Source organism: Heteronotia binoei, chromosome 13 (genome assembly GCF_032191835.1).
Source record: "Heteronotia binoei isolate CCM8104 ecotype False Entrance Well chromosome 13, APGP_CSIRO_Hbin_v1, whole genome shotgun sequence".
NCBI lineage: Eukaryota > Metazoa > Chordata > Lepidosauria > Squamata > Gekkonidae > Heteronotia > Heteronotia binoei.
This window is the reverse complement of record NC_083235.1, coordinates 17,416,471-17,437,082: the sequence shown is the minus strand read 5'-3', so window position 1 is coordinate 17,437,082 and position 20,612 is coordinate 17,416,471. Positions and strand designations below refer to the sequence as shown.

General features: G+C 50.9%; 1 protein-coding gene across 4 annotated transcripts in view; it reads right to left on the bottom strand.

The window, feature by feature from the left end:
• Positions 1 to 669: 669 nt before the first annotated feature.
• The window catches only part of CXXC1 (CXXC finger protein 1), a 45,783-nt gene continuing 25,840 nt past the window's right edge, over positions 670 to 20,612 (bottom strand). For all 4 annotated transcript variants that reach the window (XM_060252642.1, XM_060252646.1, XM_060252645.1 and 1 more), the window contains 7 exons: positions 17,088 to 17,272; positions 14,285 to 14,492; positions 12,140 to 12,250; positions 8,249 to 8,298; positions 6,508 to 6,604; positions 4,518 to 4,670; positions 670 to 846 (listed from right to left, as the gene is read on the bottom strand). In XM_060252642.1, coding sequence (XP_060108625.1) covers positions 700 to 846; positions 4,518 to 4,670; positions 6,508 to 6,604; positions 8,249 to 8,298; positions 12,140 to 12,250; positions 14,285 to 14,492; positions 17,088 to 17,272 — 951 coding nt within the window. In that variant the 3' untranslated portion in view covers positions 670 to 699. The remainder of the gene's footprint in view (positions 847 to 4,517; positions 4,671 to 6,507; positions 6,605 to 8,248; positions 8,299 to 12,139; positions 12,251 to 14,284; positions 14,493 to 17,087; positions 17,273 to 20,612) is intronic.

Below are 20,612 nucleotides of genomic sequence, written 5' to 3'. Positions count from 1 at the left end.
GGCTGGCTTGGCATCAGGGGTGTCTGGCCTAATATGAAAATGAGTTCCTGTGTGAGACAATGGTGATATCGGGGATGTGGCCTAATATACCAATAAGTTCCTGCTGGGCTTGTTCTACAAAAAAAACCCCTGACTAGTCATAAGGATATAGACAAGCTGGAACATGTCCAGAGGAGGGCGAGGAAGATAGTGAGGGGTCTGGAGACCAAGTCCTGTGAGGAAAGGTTGAAGGAGCTGGGTATGTTTAGCCTGGAGAGGAGACAACTGAGGGGTGATATGATCACCATCTTCAAGTATTTGAAGGCCTGTCATATAGAGGAAGGTGAGGCTTTCTGTGGCCCCAGAAGGTAGGACCAGAACCAGCAGGTTGAAATTAAATCAGAACAGTTTCCAGCTCAACATTAGGAAGAGCTTTCAGACAGAGCAGTTCCTCAGTGGAACAGGCTTCCTCGGGAGGTGGTGGGCTCTCCTTCTCTGGAGGTTTTTAAACAAAGGCTAGATGGCCATCTGACAGCAATGCTGATCCCTGTGAATTTAGGGGGAGGTATTTGTGGATTTCCTGCATTGTGCACAGGGTTGGATGAGATGAACCTGGAGGTCCCTTCCAACTCTATGATTCTAAGCTGCAGACTGGCCTACGTGAACCTGCTTTTCTCCCTCCAGGGCCGCAAGCAAAGCCAGTACCCAGGACTCACCGGCTCAGCGGTCAGTGCTGGTGCGCAGATCTGTTGTCAGCGGGTCGTGCTGGATCGTCTGGTGCAGCATGAGGGCCAGCAGCCCCGCCCGGTTCGTCATGGCCATCCGCACGTTTCTCTCCTGCTCAAACAGCTCGTCCAGCTTGTACCACTGCCAAAAAGAAAGCAAGGGAGCAGTCACTCTGCAGTAGCTGTCATGTGTCCCTTGGGGGGCGGGGCGGGGTGTGGCTAACATTCACCCTCTGCTTTGGGGGCGAGATTGGCTTCTCTCTGGCATGTCCTGCAGGGCCTAGGAATCTCAGGCCAGCCCCGAGACCTCACGCCCAAAGAGAAGGAGCAGGATTGCACAAAAGGATACCATAAGAACATAAGAGAAGCCTTGCTGGATCAGGCCAATGGCCCGCCCAGTCCATCACTCTGTGTCACACAGTGGCCAAAAAACCCCAAGTGCCATCAGGAGGTCCACCAGTGGAGCCAGGACACTAGAAGCCCTCCCACTGTTTCCCCCCGCCCCAACCCATCCAAGCACCAAGAATACAGAACATCACTGCCCCAGACATAAGAACGTAAGAGAAGCTATGGTGGATCAGGCCAATGGCCCATCCAGTCCAACACTCTGTGTCACACAGTGGCCAAAAAACCCAAGTGCCATCAGAAGGTCCACCAGTGGAGCCAGGACACTAGAAGCCCTCCAACTGCTGCCCCTCCCAAGCACCAAGAATACAGAGCATCACTTGCCCCAGATAGAGACCTCCTTCAGTAGCCTGTAGCTAATAGGTACTGATGGACCTCTGCTCCATATCAATCCCCTCTTGAAGCTATCTATGCTGGCAGCCGCCACCATCTCCTGTGGCAGTGAATTCCATGTGTTACTCCCCTTTTGGGTGAAGAAGTACGTCCTTTTATCCCTTCTAACCCAACTGCTCAGCAATTTCATTGAATGTCCACAAGTTCTCGTATTGTGAGAGAGGGAGAAAAGTTCTTTCTCTGCTTTCTCTACCCCATGCATAATTTTGTAAACCTCTATCACATCACCCCTCAGTCGACAAACCCAAGTTTGTTGCAACTGGCTGAGGGAGAAAGCAGGGGCAGGGAGATCTGGACCAGCATTCCCTCTGAGGTGAGTTAATGTGAGTTAGCTCATAGTTTTTTAGCCTCTGGCTCACACATTTTTGTCTCAGGAAAAATGGCCCCACAGCAAGCTAATTTATGCAGTACCTCACAACTTCAACGCCAGTAGCTCAGGAACTGTAAGTTTTGCTCACAAGTCTCCACAGCTTACAGGGAGTATTGATCCAGACCCGCCTTGGCTGGGTTTCTAAATTAGTTATACAGACTGCAGACAGCACAAAGGAATTCCGCTGCCTTCCTGCCCTCAAAACTAGTTCCACATTACTGTTCTCCACAAAGAGGCTCTACGTCTCACTCAATCAACATTCCGATGAGGTCATCTCAGCTGCCTCCAATCACACCATTCTGTCCCCAGAGAGTTCCCCTCTTCCCTTATTTGGAACTTTTCACCGAGTCGGGAGCTGCCCTGTACACACCAGTTTGGTGTAGTGGTTAAGTGCGTGGACTCTTATCTGGGAGAACCAGGTTTGATTCCCCACGCCTTTGCTTGCACCTGCTGGAATGGCCTTGAGTCAGCCATAGCTCTTGCAGGAGTTGTCCTGGAAAGGGCAGCTGCTGTGACAGCCCTCTCAGCCCCACCCACCTCACAGGGTGTCTGTTGCGGGGGGAGAAGAGATAGGAGATTGTAAGCCGCTCTCTCTGATTCAGAGAAGGGCGGGGTAAAAATCTGCACTCTTCTTCTTCTTCTTCTTTCAGCCCCACCCACCTCACAGGGTGTCTGTTGTGGGGGGGGGGTAAAGATATAGGAGATTGTAAGATGCTCTGAGTCTCTGATTCAGAGAAAAGGGTGGGGTATAAATCTGCAATTCTTCTTCTTCTTCAGGAAGCATATCTGCCTGCCCTGGCCCCCTCCTCTTTCTACCGAGCTTAGAGACAAAAAGATACTTCTGTACATTTTGGGTTTGTTTGTTTTTTTACTCTGACCCCTATAACTAAAGCCAGAACTCTTCCCTAAACAGCCCTCATAGCCTCTTCTTGCCACATTCCCTGAGTACAAGACTTAGCAATGCTCAGCCTTACTGCAGTTTTCCCTCTGGGTTTACCCTTTTGGAGTACTGGCTGCCTGGCATTCTAGAATCCGTGCCCGAGGATTTGGATCCCTGCTAGGAGCTACAAGCTTTCCCCTCTGACTCTACCTCAGGTGGCCTCCAGTACTCCCTCTAAGCTGTGGAGTCTTGCAAGCAAAAATCCTACTTGGTGAGCTACTGGCATTAAAGTGATGAGCTGCTGGCATTAAAGTGATGAGTTTGCTCTGGGGCCCTCCTTCCTGAGCGAAGACAAAAATGCAGGTGCCGAAGGCTAAAAAACCTATGCGCTGGCTCACACTAACTCAGCTTAGGGGGAACACTGGTGGCCTCTAGCCTCCCCTACTGGGCAATACACACTCTGTGTGGGCCCTTGGAAGATCTGCATCTCATTGTGAGCGTTCTAGAATCTGATACCACTGTTAAAACGCCTGACATTCTCGCGACTGGGTGACCACTTCAGTCGTTCTGCTCCGCAAAGCGAGCTCTGATTTCATATCTCAGGTCGTGGTGCTTTCTCCAATTCTGTGTGAGGAGCCTGCTGAATACGGGAGCTTAGTTACTACTTGTGCATCTCCCCTCAAGCCAGCAGCTTCTTTAGCACAGAAGCGAGAGGCAGTGCAGACAGCAGGGGGCAGCGGTTAAAGTGTGGAATTAGGACATGGGTGGCCAAACTGTGGTTCAGGAGAAGAAGAAGATGATATTGGATTTATATCCCGCCCTCCACGCCGAAGAGTCTCAAAGCGGCTCACAATCTCCTTTACCTTCCTACCCCCACAACAGACACCCTGTGAGGTGGGTGGGGTTGCAGAGGGCCCTCCCAGCAGCTACCCTTTCAAGGACAACCTCTGTCAGAGCTATGGCTGACCCAAAGCCATTCCAGCAGGTGCAAGTGGAGGAGTGGGGAATCAAACCCGGTTCTCCCAGATAAGAGTCCGCACACTTAACCACTACACCAAACTGGCTCTCCACATGTGGCTCCTTCAAATATATTGTGTGGTGCTGGAAGCCCCCACTGCCCCATTGGCTGGATTGGAGAAGGCATTTGTGTTTTTAAATCACTTCTCCAAGGCAATCCAGCCGGTGGGTTGGAGAATGCATTTAAAGTTAAAGCTGCTTTCTTTCCACCTCTCTCTCCCTCCTCCCTCCACCCATTTCCTTCCTTCCCTCCCTCCTTTCCTGTCTTGTGGCTCTCAAACATCTGATGTTCATGTCTTTCAGCTCTCTAACATCTGATATTTATTCTATGTGGCTCTTATGTTAAGCACATTTGGCCGCTCCTGGATTAGGATCTGGGAAGCCCAGGTTCAAATCCCTGCTCTGTCATGGAAGCTTGCTGGGTGACCTTTGGCAGCTCACGCATTCGCAGCCTAATCTACCTCACAGGGTTGTTGTGAAGAGAAAACAGAGGAGACAAGAGCAATGTTAGCCACTTTGGGGCCCCACTGGGGAGAAAAGCGGGATGTAAATAAAATTAATTACTCATTCACGTAATCAAGGGTACAACACACCTTCCCGAATGCACACAGCAAAACTGTCTCCCACAGCAGGAGAATTTCACCTCTGCAAATTCTCTCCAACCGATTCTATACAACTTGATAAGGCCCACTGTTAACTCAACTTGCCCCTCCCGAATTCCCAGACTCCTGCAGCTCCTGATCCGTACCACGCGCACTCGCTCCAAGTCCACCTCGGCCCGGCGCAGCTTCTCCCAGCAGTAGTGTCGATTGCATTTCCGCTTGGGCACCCGACAGAAGTCCCCGGTGAGCTCGAAGACATCTTTTACGAGCGGACAACCACACACCTCATCTGCGGACACCTGGAGAAAAATCATAGCAAGGAGGGCTGGACAAGTTAAAACCTCTGGTGGTGTGTAGTCAGACCAATTCTGTGCCCAGATACTCCAAATTCTGCCCAGGAAAGTCAAAATTCTGCAACCCTATATAAGTTCATTACACAGAAGTTATGTAATACTCCCTACTTTGCATCACGTATTTGAGGTTTAACTTGTCATGGTGAAGGGTAAAGAACTATATAACTGAAGCCCCCCCCCTCCCCCAATTGTTGGCAATCTTATTTAGATACCTCACTGGATTCTAAGATGTCAGCAGTCATTCCTCAAAAGAAATTCACAATTAGCATGGTAACCATAAAAATTAGACCAGGGGTGGCCAAAGTGCAGCTCGGGAGTCACATGTGGCTCTTTCACATGTATCGTGTGGCTCTTGAAGCCCCCATGACCCCGTCTGCCTGCTTGGAGAAGGTGTTTCTCTCTTTAAATCACTTCTCCAAGCCAAGCCAGCTGGTGGTTTGGAGAATGCATTTAAAGTTAAAGTTGCTTTCTTTGGACCTCTCCCTGCCTTCCCCATCCCTCCCTCCCTCCCTCCCTCCCTTCCTTCCTTCCTTCCTTCCTTCCTTCCTTCCTTCCTTCCCTCCCTCCCTCCCTCCCTTCCTTGCGGCTCTTAAACATCTGGCATTTATTCTATGTGGCTATTATTTTAAGCAAGTTTTGCCACCCCTGGATTAGACATTGGCAGGGCTTTTTTTTCATTGGTAGCAGGAACCCCTTTGCATATTAGGCCATACACCCCTGATGTAGCCAATTCTTCAAGAGCTTACAGGGCTCTTAGTACAGGACCTACTGTAAGCTCTTGGAGGATTGGCTACATCAGGGGCGTGTGGCCTAATATGCAAAGGAGTTCCTGCTACAAAAAGAGCACCCTGGACAGTGGGATGGATCCTACCCCCTGTCCTACCATGCCACTGAGTGAAGATTATTTGCTTATATACTTAAAATATGTATACCTCACGTTCCCTTTTGGCTCAAGTTTGAAGCTCCTTAGGCTGAAGGAAGTTGGGTCCATCCCACTTTTTAAATGACAAAACCCAAGATTCTGGAGCTATTACGCCCTCACTTGGATGGGCCAGGCTAGCCTGATCTTGTCTGATCCCGGAAGGTAAGCAGAGTTACTCCTGGCTGCTAGTATTTGGATGGGAGACCTCCAAGGAAGTCCAGGGTCATGGCTTGGAAGCAGGCAATGGCAAACCACCTCTGAAGGCATCTCGCCTTGAAACTCTACAAGCAGGGGTGGCCAGACTATGGCTCAGGAGGTACATGTGGCTCTTTCATACATATTGTGTGGTTCTTGAAGCCCCCACCACCCCACTGGCCCGCTTGGAGAAGGCATTTGTCTCTTTAAATCAATTCGCCAAGCCAGCCAGCAGCTTTGAGAATGCATTTAAAGTTGCTTTCTTTCCACCTCTCCTTGCCTCCATCTATTTGCCTTCCTTCCTGTCTTGCGGATCTCAAACATCTGACATTCATGTCTTGCAACTTTCAAACGTCTGACATTTATTCTACTTGGCTCTTACATTAATCAAGTTTGGCCTACAGGGTCAACATAGGTCAGCTGTAACTTGACAGCACTTTCCAGCAGCAAGGATATGATCTGTGACGAATATCACATCCTACACATTTTCTGTGCTCCTACAGGATCACGGCACACGTGGTGTCCTGGGCAAAGCTCCCGAAAGCCGTGGGATATGCCCACCAATGCTCTTTCCCCTTTACATATTTACATGAAGATCTAGCCAGTTCAAAACTGCTAGATGGGAAGGAGTGGCCAGAACCAAGGGAATAATAACCCTTCCCCTACCTTGGGATCACGGGAGTGCTCCGGGCACAGAACCTGCAAGCGTTTGCAGTAGGTCTTGCTTTGCGGGTTGTAGACGTCACAAAAAAGACGGGTTGCCCTGAAAAACACACATCGCCACCACACAGGTAAGGAAGGAACAACTGTTATTCCATTGACAGTCTATACAGCACACATACACGTGCCCCCTCAGTGAGAATAGGACCTCAGCTGCCACAATGAAGCTTAAATGACATGATCATCCACCAGATCAGAGGTCCCTAACGTTCCCTCTAAGGTGTGGAGTCTTGTGAGCAAAATTTCTACTTTGTGAGCTACTGACATTAAAGTTGTGAGCTACTGCATATATTAGCCTGATCTGGGGCCACTTTTCCTGAGCTAAGACAAAAAATGTGTGAGCCAAAGGCTAATAAACTGTGAGCTAGCTCACACTAACTCAGAGGGAACACTCAGCTCCCCAACCTTTATGAGGCTTTGGGCACCTCTTCAATTCTGAGCGCAGTGAGCACAGCCACAAAATGGCTGACACAGGAGGTAGAACTGACCACAAAATGGCTGCCGCAGCTTACCTTCAGTCCCACACTGACGATCCTTGTGCTGTCGTGGCAGCTGCTGCCGAAGCAACCTTTTTTTAAAAATCCACACAGCCGATCACAGCAGCCAGTCAGAAGCCTCACTGGTCAAAGACCCCACCCACTTTCTAAAAGTACTCGGTGGGGGCCAGACAAGGTGTCAGTGAGCACCATGGCATGCGTGGGTACCACACTGAGGGGCCCTGTGCTAGATTCTGCCCAGATCAATCAATTCCCTCCCACGTGTCGGCACATAGAGAGGCAGAACGTGCTCAAAGTTAAGTTCCTCAAGCTTGTTTCACAAGACAAAGCTATACCCAGGGGTCGTTTTGTAGAAAAATAGGTGGTGGAGCTCATCCAGGGATTGTTCTGCAGCTGCACCTACTATTCAATGGACACGGTGGGAAGGAGAAGATGGAACTCTCAGAAAGGTTCAGGAGCTGCACTCCTGTGAGCTCCCACTGAATCCAAGGCCTGGCTATACCCATACATGCATCTTACACCAGGATTTCCCCATGCCATGCTTTTGTTCGCACCAATGCGGCCATCCTGAAGCCTTCATACCCGCAACCCACTCCTGCTAGCAATGTAAGACCCCTTATTTTTAAACACTGACCCATCTTTCTCTATTCTGCTTTCTCAGTTCCCCACACCTATCCCCAATTTCTTCTCTCCTCTAAAATAAAACGTTTTAAATAACGAAAATGGTGGTAGGGTAGCTGGTGCAATCCACTGTAGGTCGACGTGCAACCCACTTTCGGGATCCTCACCCTTTCGTGCACATTAATGCACCAGAACGCACTCCTTCCCTGAACTATTTGAAGAGATCAGTGAATCAACAGCTCTTTAAATCTTGAGTCAGCCATAGTTCTAAAAAGAGTTGACCTTGAAAGGGCAGCTGCTGTGAGAGTCCTCTCAGCCCCACCCACCTCACAGGGTGTCTGTTGTGGGGGAAGAAGATAAAGGAGATTGTGAGCCGCTCTGAGACGCTGATTCAGAGACGCTGATTCTCTCTAGCATGTTTCCTTCCTAATTTACTTGGCCCCTTTTTCCCTGTACACCCCCCCCCCCGATGGCTGTACGATAAAAAGAAGCAGATTTCAAAGACAAGCCACCAGTATGACATCAGGAACCCCCAGGCAGAAAGGAACAAAGGTTGAGGGCTGACTTACCCTTCGATCCGCGTTGGGTACATAGACCCAAAGGACGTCTGGCTCTCGTACTGCGGAGAAGAGGAACATGCAAGTTGTGAAGTCGCGACTGGATTAGTTTTACGTATCTATTTACTTACATTTATACTGCGCTCTTCTCCCCAGCGGGACCCAAAGTGACTTACAAAGTTCATCTCTCATCCATTTTGATTCTCACAGTCTTGTGAGAAGGGTAGCAAAAGAGAATACGACTGGCCCAAGGTCACCCCGTGAGCCCCCGTAGCTAAGTGGGGATTCGAACATTGCTCTTCTAGATCCCAGCAGCCACTGCACCGTGCTGGCTTTCTGCATTACCAAGAACATCCGCTCAACAGGCCTTATCCTTTTCAACTCAGCTTTTCCTGTAAGAAATCCAATGCCTTATTCAATCCCCTTATTCCTGTCACTCCCTAGGCCCTTCCCTTCCAGGATGAATAGTGTGGCCCAAAGTCTAAAGCCTGACGTCTGCCAACTTGTAGAGCCACAGTTAAACGTCTCTTTCAAATAAAAGAGCACAATCTGCTCGAACATTCTTGGAACTCTCTGTCTGGGGCAAGTGATGCTCTGTATTCTTGGTGCTTGGGGAGGCCCAGTGGGAGGGCTTCTAGTGTCCTGGCCCCACTGATGGACCTCCTGATGGCACCTGGGGGTTTTTTGGCCACTGTGTGACACAGAGTGTTGAACTGGATGGACCATTGGCCTGATCCAACATGGCTTCTCTTATGTTCTTATGTCTGGGGCAGTGATGCTCTGTATTCTTGGTGCTTGGGAGGGGGCAACAGTGGGGGGCTAGTGTCCTGGCCCCACTGATGGAACTCCTGATGGCACTTGGGTTTTTTTTTTCTTGGGGGGGGGGAGGTTGGCAACTGTGTGACACAGAGTGTTGGACTGGATGAGCCATTGGCCTGATCCAACATGGCTTCTCTTCTTAGCATTGTTACAAATGTCAGAGAGCCTGACACTTTCTCTTTTTTGGGGGGGGGGATATTTTTGTATTTTCTTTTAATGTGTATAAGAACATAAGAGAAGCCATGTTGGATCAGGCTAGTGGCCCATCCAGTTCAACACTCTGTGTCATACAGTGGCCATAAGAACATAAGAGAAGCCATGTTGGATCAGGCCAATGGACCATCCAGTCCAACACTCTGTGTCACACAGTGGCCAAAAAACCCAGGTGCCATCAGGAGGTCCACCAGTGGGACCAGGACACTAGAAGCCCTCCCACTGTGCCCCCCCAAGCACCAAAAATACGGAGCATCACTTGCCCAGATAGAGAGTTCCAAGAATGTTTGAGCAGATTGTGCTCTTTTGAAAGAGACATTTTACCGTGGCTCTCCGAGTTGGAGGACTTCAAGTTGGTGCATCTGCACTTGGAAGTCATGCCAACGTATGGTGACTGACCTCTACTGGGGGTCTGGAGGATATTCGGAGAGGTTGTACCTGGTGATATCACCATACCCTGAGGCAAGAACGTCTCCGCCCCTGTGGTCTTAATTCCTTAAATACAATTGATCATATAATCGTAGACTGCCTATTGTACAAGTTCCCTTGGGAAAGACTTTGAAACTTGCCAGAGGGCTCCTATCAGGCCCCCAAGCAACTGGCTGTCATCTGCTTCCTTCTCCCTCTCTTGCTTCTTCTGTGTCGTAGCTTGCTTTGCCAGGCTAGCTCAATCGCACAGGAGCTACAGAGCAAAGCCTCTATTTTCTCCATTGGCTGAGGCTCCTCCCTTGTGGAGGAAGGGGGGAGAGCTTGCTTTGCCAGGCTGTCTCAATCACACAGCACAGCTACTGAGTCAAGCCTCCTTCTATTGACTGAGGCTCTGCCCCTCCTGGTCCCCTGGGGAAGGAAGGAAAGAGCCCGAGCTTCCTTTGCCCACTTCCCTCAATCCCATAAGAGAGATACAAAGAAAGCACTTTTTAAAAAAAAAAAAAGAGAGAAAGCACCTTTTGTGTCCTTTATAAAGTTTATATCTTTGCTTCTTGGCATTACATTTTATGACAGATCGTTTATGTCAGATCTGGTCCTCATAACAAATGAGTTCCACACCCCTGTTCTAAAAGGTACTTGAGTAACTATCTGAAATGTCAGTTTCTTTTGAATGACTTGGTTCCTGAAATTACTAATGCTGTCACTGAATTTCTTGTGGAAGTCCTCAAAGTTCAAGGAAATTTTAGATAGTATTGTTTTATCCCATGTAAATTTTTGTTTGGAATTTTATAAATTTTATATACTACGTTTGGAATTCATGATGTTTGGAATTTATAGGTTTTATATATTATGGAATGGATACTTTATTTACTCTGTAGCTGCTGATATGCAGGCCTATAAAGGCCTATAAATCAATGAATGAATATTCAGAGAAGTGGCTGGCTAGAGCCTGCCCCAGCCTCCCAACTGCTGGTATTTCAAGGCAGGCTCCCATCCAAGTGCTTGCCGGAGACGACCTTGCTCAGCTTCTGAGATCTGACGAGATCGAGCTTGCCTGGGCTATCTAGGCAGCCTGACCCTTCCTTAAAAGGAAGCCCTGACAAATGGGCTGTCGACATAGTCCTAAAAGACATTTCTGACCTCCCTCAAAAGGTCACGCAGGGAGTTAAACAGGAGCTTGCGATCTTGACATCACCGCTTCACATTCCATGCAGCAGCATGGCAGAACCTGCGTCCAAGTCTGGAAGCAGGACACAATGGCAATATCAAGTGCCCTATTAGCCCCCAGCACCCAATGTGGAGATTTAGCCATCCTTCGAATGTTCAGATTTCTTATTCAGGCATGAAGGATCAAACAGATCTAGCCGCCGACTGAACCAGAGTATTAGCCAAGCTTTTTACAGTGGCCAACCTCCCAACGTTCTGTGGCAACCGTGTGCATTATAGTGCATGCCCAGCTACAGGGGGTGATGTGCTGCATTCCTAAAGGTAAAGGTAGTCCCCTGTGCAAGCACCAGTCGTTTCCGACTCTGGGGTAACGTCGCATCATGATGTTTTCACGGCAGACTTCTTACGGGGTGGTTTGCCACTGCCTTCCCCAGTCATCTCGCTTCCCCCCACAGCAAGCTGGGTACTCATTTTACCGACCACGGAAGGATGGAAGGCTGAGTAAACCTTGAGCCGGCTACCTGAACCCAGCTTCCGCCAGGATCTAACTCAGGTCACGAGCAGAGAGCTTAGACTGCAGTACTGCAGTACTGCAGCTTTACCACTCTGCGCCACGGGGCTCATTCCTACCCTGCTATTATTGAGCAACGTTTTCACTCAAACGAGAAAAATTCCCACCACTCCTTTGGTGTCTAATATCTCTCCTTCCTTGCAATTCCCCATCTTGGGGAGAGCCAGTTTGGTGTAGTGGTGAAGTGTGCAGACTCTTATCTGGGAGAACCAGGTTTGATTCCCCACTCCTCTGGTCCCCTGGGGAGGGAGTGAAAGAGCCAGAGCTTCCTTTGCCCAGTTCCCTGGGTCCCGTGGGAGAAATACAAAGAAAGTACCCTTAAGACCAACGAGTGCTAATGTGTTAAGCATGTTTTAATTTTTTTTTAAAAAAATAAATCTTTAGTCGCGTTTGTGTCCTTTAAAAAGTTTATATCTCTGCTACCTAATTTTAAATAAGTACACACATGGCCCGGCCCGACATCACCCAGCCCGGCCTGACAAAGTCTCGTTTAGGTCATATCCGGCCCTCATAACAAATGAGTTTGACACCCCTGCCTTAGACTATCTTTATCTTGCAATAGGGATGCCAAGTTATTTCCATTTTACAGATGGAAAACCGAGGCCAGGAAAAAAGCGGCTCACCTAAGAAGCGCCCTGCGGGGCACAGATTGAAACCCAGAGCTCAGAGCAGACCTGCGAGAGGAGAGAAGGGAGTCCACATACCTTAGCGTAGCACCGCTCCATGTGACGCAGGGCCACCTTGGGGTTGATGGGGTGGCCGCAGGAGACGCAGAAGATCTGCAAGTCGGTGTCGTCGCTGTCTCCTTCGCTGGTCTAAGGCAGAGAGAGACAGCAAGAAAAATCTACATTAGAAGCCTGATCCGTCACAAGCAGCATCTGAACCCCATGCACCTAGCAGAAGGCAGGCCTCTATAGCCTGTGGCCCACCGAACCTTATGAAGCTCCTTGACTCAAGAGCCACATGTGGCTCTTTCATACAAATTGTTTGGCTCTTGAAGGCCCCGTCAGCTGGTTTGGAGAATGCATTTAAAAGTTGCATTCTTCCGTCAGCTGGTTTAGAGAATGCATTTAAAACTTGCTTTCTTTCCATCTCTCCATCCTTTTCCCCATCTATTTCCCTTCCCTCCTTTCTGCCTACCTACATCTGACACCCATGTCTTGCAGCTCTCAAACATCTGACTTTATTCTACATGGCTCTTACGTTAAGCAAGCTTAGCCACCCCTATCCTCGCCTATAAATTGTGGCCCGTCAGGTGCTTGACCAGACTTCAGCTTTTGTAATTCATGGAAAGCGCAAGTGAGGGGGGGGGGGGGCAGGAGAGAGATCTACTTTTTAAAATCCCCTGGCAGGTTACCATTGGCTGAGCGGGTTCCCAGCCATGGAGCAGGGCTTCACGCTAGTCACAGTTCCTGGACTGAGCTGTGCAATCCTGACTCCCGGTCGCCCACGGTGGAGGATGCGTGGGGTATGCAGCTTCCTCCCCTCTCCAACTCAGCCATCAGTTATCACATCACATAGGATGCTTTGGGAGCCATTCCAGGTTGGATCCAGCGACTTGTCGGCAGACAGCCACACATCTCCAACCACCGCCCAGCAGCCCTTTTCTAATCCCAAGGAATGTTATTCTCAAAATTGTGGGATTTTCAGGAACTAACAGCCAGCCACGTGGGTTTAGAAAAAGAAGACTGCAGATTTATACCCCGTCCTTCTCTCTGAACCGGAGACTCAGAGTGGCTTACAATCTCTATAGCTTCTCCCTCCCTCCACAACAGACACCCTGTGAGGTGGGTGGGGCTGAGAAGGCTCTCACGGCAGCTGCCCTTTCAAGGACAACCTCTGCGGAAGCTATGGCTGACCCAAGGCCATTCCAGCAACTGTAAGTGGAGGAGTGGGGAATCAAACCCGGTTCTCCCAGATAAGAGTCCACACACTTAACCACTACACCAAACTGGCTCTTAGCCACTACACCAAACTGGAACGGATGTAGGGGAGTGGCCAAACCCCTGCCTCTTCCATCAGCACAGCCCCACCCACAGCAGAGGGAGAAGGGAAAGATTAGCCCCCTTCCCCCTTTCCCGGTTCAGCCCACTGATCCACATGGCTATAACGAGGGCTTTTTTTGAGCAGGAACACAGTTCTGGCTGGCTCGGTGTCAGGGGGTGTGGCCTAATACGCAAATGAGTTCCTGCTGGGTTTTTTCTACAAAAAAAGTGCTGTGTGAAACAATGGTGACATCAAGGTGTGTGGCCTAATATACAAATGAGTTCCTGCTGGGCTTTTTCCACAAAGGAAGCCCTGGCTATAACTCTGTGCAGGATCTATAAACCGACAAGTAAGCTTCCCCAGGCTGGAAAGCGCTGCTGTGGAGAAGGGAGAGTGGGGGGAAAATCTGTGATCTTTGCACAGGGCCCGACCCACAGGGTTCTCTGGGCCTAGAGGGACACACAAAAGGGACCGGCTATGCATTGGCCCGGATGTTTTCCCTGTATGGTGATACTAGCAGCTTCCGTCTTTCACTTGGATCGCTTTAACTCATAATGCTTGATCAAGAAACTGCAATGGCGTGTTCGCTCGCCTCTGAGCCTGCCCCCTGGGACTGGCCAATACGGTGATGGGGACTTTGAGAGTCACACAATATGTGTGAAAGAGTCACATGTGGCTCCCGAGCCACAGTTAGGCAACCCTTGGGCTAGCAGGTCCAACTGTACACAAACTAAAACCACCAGTAGATGGCAATGATGGAAATAATGGGCTCCCATCTGTATCCCTTCCCAGAAACTGGCAGGTCCCGGTCACCCTAAAAGAGGACGCTGCTTAGGCCATTTCCCCCAGGTCCCTCTGGGCACCTCTTCGTCCTCCTTGATGGCATGCTGCTTGGCCCGGACGATGATGGCCTCCAGCTCGTGGAACTTGCGCTCCATCTCTTGCAGCTTGAACCGGGCCTGCTGCTGCTCCCGCCGGATCCGCTCCAGCAGCTTCTTGCCGTGCTCTTCCGCCACACAGGGGCTCTGCTGCCACTGCTGAATCCGCTGTGGGAGGATCTCGTAGATGCGGCTGCGGGGGGGGGAGAAGAGGAAGGAGCTCGGTACGGGCCCACACACCAGGAAGGGAGAGCTAAAGAAGTGGAAGCTGCTCTGAAATTTCCCCCGAGCAGCATCAATTCACACCCAAACAATGCTGCAAGGGTTTATGTGGCTTTGAATATAATAATTAAGTGCTGTCAAGCTGCAACCAGTGCCGGATTAAACCCTGTGGAGGCCCTTAAGTAGTCGAAATCCTGGGGGCCCCCTTGCAAATTGTCTCAGAGGCTGAGTGCCCGCCCCACCACCCATGGCCCCCACGGCAGCCTGCAGGCACCTTCTCCAAAGCGCCTTCTCCAAAGCCAGTTTGGTATAGTGGTTAAGTGTGTGGACTCTTATCTGGGAGAATCGGGTTTGATTCCCCACTCCTACACTTGCACCTGCTGGCATGGCCTCGGGTCAGCCATAGCTCTGGCAGAGGTTGTCCTTGAAAGGGCAGCTGCTGTGAGAGCCCTCTCCAGCCCCACCCACCTCACAGGGTGTCTGCTGTGGGGGGAGGAAGGTAAAGGAGATTGTGAGCCGCTCTGAGACTCTTCGGAGTGGAGGGCGGGATATAAATCCAACATCATCGTCTTCTTTTACTAAGCTCCAGGAGAGAGACAGAGAGAGACAACCTGGTGACAACACCAGCTGCAGCCGCACCAGGCAAGTCGGGCAAAAAGCAGCTCAGTTGCTGGCGGCCCATGCGAGCTGGGAGGGCTGCAAGCAGGGGAGGGCAAATGGGAGGAAAAGCCAGCCTGGGGCTCCTAAAGGCGTGGGGGCCCATAGGCCAGTGCCTTCTTGGCCTAATTGTTAACCCGACTCTGGCTGCACCCCTTAATGGCATTTTTGAGGCAAGAGAAGAAGAGAGTTGCCACTGCCTTCCTCAATGGAGCAACCCCCATCTTCCTCGGTGGTCTCCCATGGCCTTGGTGGTCTCCCATACTCACCATGGCCAACCCTGCTTAGCTTCCAAGATCTGACAAACTGTGTCTGTTTGCCATTGTTGCAGCCGACTTTAGGTGATCCTATTGTGCTTCCGAGGCAAAAGATGTTCAGAGGTGGCTTGTCATGGCCTGCCTCTGTGTAGCAACCCTGAACTTTCTGGGTGGTCTCCCAGCTACAGACTAGGCAGACCCACAATGCTTAGCTTCGCTGATCTGACTAGCCTGGGCTATCCAGACCAGGGCAATAAAGGTAAAGGCGGCCCCCCTGTGCGAGCACCGAGTCATTACTGATCTGTGGGGTGACATCACATCCCCATGTTTTCACGGCAGACTTTCTGTTACGGGGTGGCTTGCCATCGCCTTCCCCGTCATCTACACTTCCCGCCCCATCAAGCTGGGGACTCATTTGACCGACCTCGGAAGGATGGAAGCCGGAGTCAACCTCGAGGCGGTTACCTGAACCAGCTTCCGCCGGGATCGAACTCAGGTCATGAGCAGAGAGCTTGGACTGCAGTACTGCAGCTTTACCACTCTGTGCCGCGGGGCCCCTCTTGATCAGGGCTATAGGCTGTCCCAGATTGCTTAAGGGGGAAATAATTTATCGTTCAGAGGTGGGGGGAGGGAGTCTGAGGCTTTAAGGAGCCCTGCCTAGGCTAAGGATGTGAGGGGCAGACAAAGATTTTTCTAGAGCACAGAGAGGCAAAAGGGACTTCCTCAACCCCCACCAGCTCTCTGATTTAGGCCTTTATGGCACTTACATGCCCACTTCTCTGTTATTTGAAGAAGATGATGATATTGGATTGATACCCCGCCCTCCACTCTGAATCTCAGAGCGACTCACAATCTCCTTTATCTTCCTCCCCCACAACAGACACCCTGTGAGGTAGGTGGGGCTGAGAGAGCTCTCCCTTTCAAGGACAACTCCTACGAGAGCTATGGCTGACCCAAGGCCATTCCAGCAGCTGCAAGTGGAGGAGTGAGGAATCAAACCCGGTTCTTCCAGATAAGAGTCCGCGCACTTAACCACTACACCAAAAGGGCTCTCGGCACAATCCCCAGCAGAGACGCATCCTTGCAAGCCCAGTACCTTTCAACAGCATAAGAAGGGCATAACTCTTCTTGAGATGGCACTGTAAGATATTTGTCCTCTGAAGCGCCACTCTAAGCAATATCGTTCTCATTTGTTTTGTGCACACGGAGAACAGAGGAGACTGTGGACATCACAGGCCACATTTCACGGGCCCCAAGCCAGTATCCTCCTTGGCATATGAACCTATGAAGGTGCCTTCTACTGAATCAGATCCTCGGTCCATCAAAGTCAGTCTTGTCTACTCAGACTGGCAGCGGCTCTCCAGGGTTTCAAGCTGAGGTTTTTCACACCTACTTGCCTGGACCCTTTTCAGTTGGAGATGCCGGGGATTGAACCTGGGACCTTCTGCTTACCAAGCAGATGCTCTGCCACTGAGCCACCGTCCCTCCCAAAACCAGGGCCAGCACACCGCAGTAATTCATTCTACGAGATCCCCTTTCAATGGTCACACAAACACACCCCCTTGCACGGACGCCCAGATTGTGCCAGAAGAGCAACTGCAGAGTTCTGGGAAAGCAGAGGAGGAGGTGGCATTGAGGGGGCCAGCTCTTACTTGGCGGCCAGCTTCATGCCGCATTCGTCGGAGCAGTACTTGGAGTTGGCCCGGGCGGCCTGGATGCAGCCAGGGCCCAGGCACTGGTGCAGCGAGGAAGGGTCTTTGGTGTCGATGCGCTCGGCGTGCTTCGACCTGTCGCGGTGCTTCTGCTTCTGCTTGTGACGCTTGTACTTCTCCTCCTTCTGCGGGGAAAGAATAGCACAGCTAAGGAGAAGCTCGGCATGGACCTCCCTGCCAGAGCAAGCGGAGGCGTTCGTCTTTCAGAAGCAAGCATGGACGGCTTCAAAAGGGGACTGGATAAGCATATGGAGCACACGTCCATCAGTGGCTATTAGCCACAAGGTATGGATGGAACACTCTGTCTGGGGCAGTGATGCTCTGTATGCCCGGTGCTTGGGGGGAGGGGCAATAGGGGGAGGGCTTCTGGAGTTCTGGCGCTGCTGGTGGACCTCCTGATGGCACCTGTGTTTTGGCTACTGTGTGTGACAGAGTGTTGGACTGGATGGGCCATTGGCCTGACCCAACAGGGCTTCTCTTATCTCTCTCTCTCTGAAGCAGTGATGCTCTGTATTCTTGGTGTTTGGGGGGCAACAATGGGAGGGCTTCTGGAGTTCTGGCCCCGTTGGTGGACCTCCTGATGGCCCCTGGGTTTTAGCCACTGTGTGACACAGAGTGTTGGACTGGATGGGCCCTCGGCTTCTCCTAGGTCCTTATGTCTGGGGCAATGATGCTCTGTATTCTTGGGAGTTGGAGGGGGGGCAACAGTGGGAGGGCTTCTTGAGTTCTGGTCCTGCTGGTGGGCCTCCTGATGGCCCCTGAGTTTTGGCCACTGTGACACAGTATTGGACTGGATGGATCATTGGCCTGATCCAACATGGCTTCTCTTAGGTTCTTATGTCTGGGGCAGTGATGCTCTGCATTCTTGGGGGTTGGGGTGGCAACAGTGAGAAAGTTTCTGGAGTTCTGGCCCTGCTGGTGGGCCTCCTGATGGCCCCTGGATTTTGGCCATCCTGGATTGTGACACAGAGGGTTGGATTGGATGGGCCATTGGCCTGACCCAACGTGGCTTCTCTTGCGTTCTTACATTCAAGGATGGCCTTAGCCAACAGGCAAGAGGAGTAGCTGCTTGGTCCTCACTGCGATCCCAGAACCCCATCCTGGACTCACAAATATTAGGGCTGCTCCTGCCAGGCACCCCAGTTTCTTCTCCTTTGCTATTCACCCACAAGGAACACACTCCTGAGCAGAACAGCCTTGAGAGAACTTGTGGTTGACTCAAGGTCACATCAGCAGGTGCATGTGGAGGAGTGGGGAAATCATAAGAACATAAGAGAAGCCATGTCGGATCAGGCCAATGGCCCATCCAGTCCAACACTCTGTTTCACACAGTGGCCAAAAACCAAGTGTCACCAGTAGGTCCACCAGTGGGGCCAGGACACTAGAAGACCTCCCACTGTGCCCCCCCCCCCCAGCACCAAGAATACAGAGCATCACTGCCCCAGACAGAGAGTTCTAACAGCACGCTGTGGCTAATAGCCACTGATGGACCCTCTGCTCCATATGCTTATTCAATCCCCTCCAACCCAGTTCTCCCAGCTAAGAGTCCACACGCTTTAACCACTTCTGGGTAGAACTGCCCTCCCCTTCCCCAAACAGCTGGCCATTTGTCCCCAGATGCCAGTCTCAGAATTGGGAGAATGGCATGGAACGCAGGACGGGACGATGCAGTGACAAGAAGGAATCCGGTAACTTTGCCGCTGTCCCTCCTCTGCTGATCACAAGCCATGCGCAAGGGAAACGGGCAATGTTATCCCAATCCCACTGCCACCACGGTGTACCATTCTACAGCACGTTTTGTTCATGAGGTTCTCCCAGTCCTAACGGAGGTGTGTTGGGACCAGCAGGCAGCATCAGACAGGTCACGTTTTGAACAAGACGCCCGTAAAACAAGTCAGCCACACCGGAATTAGTTTTGGGTTGGGATGATTCCTGCTCTGCGGGTCGGACCGAATGGCAAGCGAACCAGTCACTGTGCAGAATGGCTTTCTCATAATAAAAACAGTTGAGAGCAACTAGCCAGCTAAAGAGATCCAGGTTTGGCTTGCTCCTAAACTGATACATGCAGGGGTAGGATTCTAGCAGGAGCTCCTTTGCATGTTAGGCCACACACCCCCTGATGTAGCCAATCCTCCAGGAGCTTACAAAAAAAAAGAGCCTTGTAAGCTCTTGGAGGACTGGCTGCATCAGAGGGGTGTGGCCTAATATGCAAAGGAGCTCCTGCTAGAATTCCACCCCGGATACATGAATTGAGAGCATTTTGCCATCAAAAGGAATGGCTTGCTCCAAGAATATAAATATTGTTGAGAGCATGTTGCCGGCAAAGGACTGACTGACTCCTGTTATAAATACACTTAAGTGGCACTGGGAGAGCTTGAAGAAAATCTGACTGCAGAGAGCGTTTACATTGCATTGTAATAAGAGGCTGATAACCCTGAAGAAAACAGAAATACTCTTGAGCAGGGGTGGAATTCTAGCAGGAGCTCCTTTGCATATTAGGCCACACACCCTCTGATGTAGCCAAACCTCTTGGAGCTTACAAAAAAGAGCCTTGTAAGCTCTTGGAGGATTGGCTACATCTCGGGGTGTGTGGCCTAATATGCAAAGGAGCTCCTGCTAGAATCCCACCCGTTCTTGAGGAAGGTTTTTGGACAAAATGAGCCTATATCCAGATGCTCACTGAGACTGGATGGACCTTTCTTGTAACACTGTAAAGCTGTACTGCTTAATGTCCATTGAAGCTTTATATGAATAAGACTGGATGGACTGAGGGGAACCTCCACATTCAAAGGCACTAAGCCTCTGTATCCCAGAGCCAGGAGGCAACATCAAGGGAAGGCCTCAGCTTCTCTGCCCTGTTGCTGGCCCTCCAGAGGAACTGACTGGCCACTGTGTGGGACAGGATGCTGGACTAGATGGACCACTGATCTGATCCAGCAGGGCCCTTCTGATGTTCTTAGGAAGGCCTCAGCTTCTCTGCCCTGTTGCTGGCCCTCCAGAGGAACTGACTGGCCACTGTGTGGGACAGGATGCTGGACTAGATGGACCACTGATCTGATCCAGCAGGGCCCTTCTGATGTTCTTATGAAGGCCTCAGCTTCTCTGCCCTGTTGCTGGCCCTCCAGAGGAAGTGACTGGCCACTGTGTGGGGCAGGATATTGGACTAGATGGACCACTGATCTGATCCAGCAGGGCCCTTCTGATGTTCTTAGGAAGGCCTCAGTCTCTCTGCCCTGTTGCTGGCCCTCCAGAGGAACTGACTGGCCACTGTGTGGGACAGGATGCTGGACTAGATGGACCACTGATCTGATCCAGCAGGGCCCTTCTGATGTTCTTAGGAAGGCCTCAGTCTCTCTGCCCTGTTGCTGGCCCTCCAGAGGAACTGACTGGCCACTGTGTGGGGCAGGATGCTGGACTAGATGGACCACTGATCTGATCCAGCAGGGCCCTTCTGATGTTCTTATG